The sequence below is a fragment of the Etheostoma cragini genome, chromosome 21 (genome assembly GCF_013103735.1).
Source record: "Etheostoma cragini isolate CJK2018 chromosome 21, CSU_Ecrag_1.0, whole genome shotgun sequence".
Taxonomy (NCBI): Eukaryota; Metazoa; Chordata; class Actinopteri; order Perciformes; family Percidae; genus Etheostoma; species Etheostoma cragini.
In genome coordinates this window covers 754580-756022 of record NC_048427.1, presented here as the reverse complement: position 1 = coordinate 756022, position 1443 = coordinate 754580, and the positions used below count along the sequence as shown (strand labels likewise).

General features: G+C 42.7%; 1 protein-coding gene across 2 annotated transcripts in view; it reads left to right on the top strand.

The window, feature by feature from the left end:
- Positions 1-1443, top strand: part of pde6gb (phosphodiesterase 6G, cGMP-specific, rod, gamma, paralog b) — a 4554-nt gene that overhangs the window by 2479 nt on the left and 632 nt on the right. Inside the window, exon 2 of one of the 2 annotated variants that reach the window (XM_034860013.1) lies at positions 538-763. In XM_034860013.1, coding sequence (XP_034715904.1) covers positions 618-763 — 146 coding nt within the window. In that variant the 5' untranslated portion in view covers positions 538-617. Of the gene's footprint in view, positions 1-528; positions 764-1443 lie in introns of both variants that reach the window. The other variant, XM_034860014.1, reaches the window with a different exon arrangement.

The following is a 1443-nucleotide window of genomic DNA, read 5'->3' as shown; positions in this document are numbered from 1 at the left end:
ACTTTAAAAATTCTGGTTTTGTCTACGGACAATTTGCATTAAAATTGTAAGTACACAGATATTTCTAAGAGTGTACTTCTCTTTCTGGCATCATTTCATTATGGTCAACTTAATTAATTATAAATGTATGTAGAAATGCAGGAAATGGGATTCAAATCAAAAACATTTTTCTAGCGGAGGACCCACATACCCCAAGGGGGGGCAAGGTGGAGGCTGGGGGTGTGGCCTTGACCATCTGCCACGATGCCTTTTTGAGAGCCATGATGTCTTCTCTCTCATGGGGGGGACAAATTCTCTGGGAGGGCAAAGCAGAGAACGTGAAGGTAACCTTTCACCTTATGACATCATAAGGGGCAAGGTTCCAAATCGGCCCATCTGAGCTTTCATTTTCTCAAAGACAGAGCAGGACACCCGGGGCTCGGTTTGCACCTATCACCATTTCTAGCCTATGGGGGCCATAGGCAGGCTGAGGGAGTGACAATTTCATGCCATGGGACCTTTAACTCTTTCTTTATCCTTTTTTCCAAACATACAAAGCTATTGTCACGACGACTACACTTCGGAGAGGGGTCTCTAAAGCCCGTAGCCTGCACATAGGTGTCCCATAACTGCTCAGAATGAATCTGGAGCCGCCCAAAGCTGAGATCAAGTCGGCCACCCGTGTCACCGGCGGCCCCGCCACCCCACGCAAGGGACCACCCAAGTTCAAGCAGAGGCAGACCCGTCAGTTCAAGAGCAAGCCTCCGAAGAAGGGAATCCAGGGGTATGTCTTGTCAGATGAACTTAAACCCTTAAATTGAATTCAATGTTAAGATTGGTTTTGATTGGCAATTGTGCAAGTACTACTTAGATGTGAAGCTGAGTGTTTTGACTAGCTAGCCGTTACATCTAAGGTGCACTAATGACGTTTTTCCACTACTACACCACTTTACTTGCCTTTTTGGGTTTTCCATTACAAAAAAAGTCCCTGGTACCTGCTAACATGTACTTTTTGTAGTACTACCTCAGTCGAGGTTCCAAGCGAGCTTAGGCGATACCAAGATAGATAGATAGATAGATAGATAGATAGATAGATAGATAGATCGTTATTTATTGAACCCAAAAAAATGGGACATTATGGTCTTACAGCAGCAAACATGCATCAGTCACACAGCACAGAATATAAATGAAATACAAGGATACAATATACATACATACAATATACTTGAAATAATAATAGGAATAAAAATATAAGAACAAATATTTGGATGTAAAAGATGGGAAACAAAATGAGCAACTGTTTAAAGTAGTATGCTAAAATGTAAATAAACCAATTGTGCAGGTTGCACTTAGTGCAGTAATGAGTCTCAGAGTCTCATCAGCACCCAGTGATGACGTGTTAAAGAGTTTTATTGCCTGTGGTAGGGAGGATTTCCTGTAGCGGTCCGTGCGACATCGAAGCTG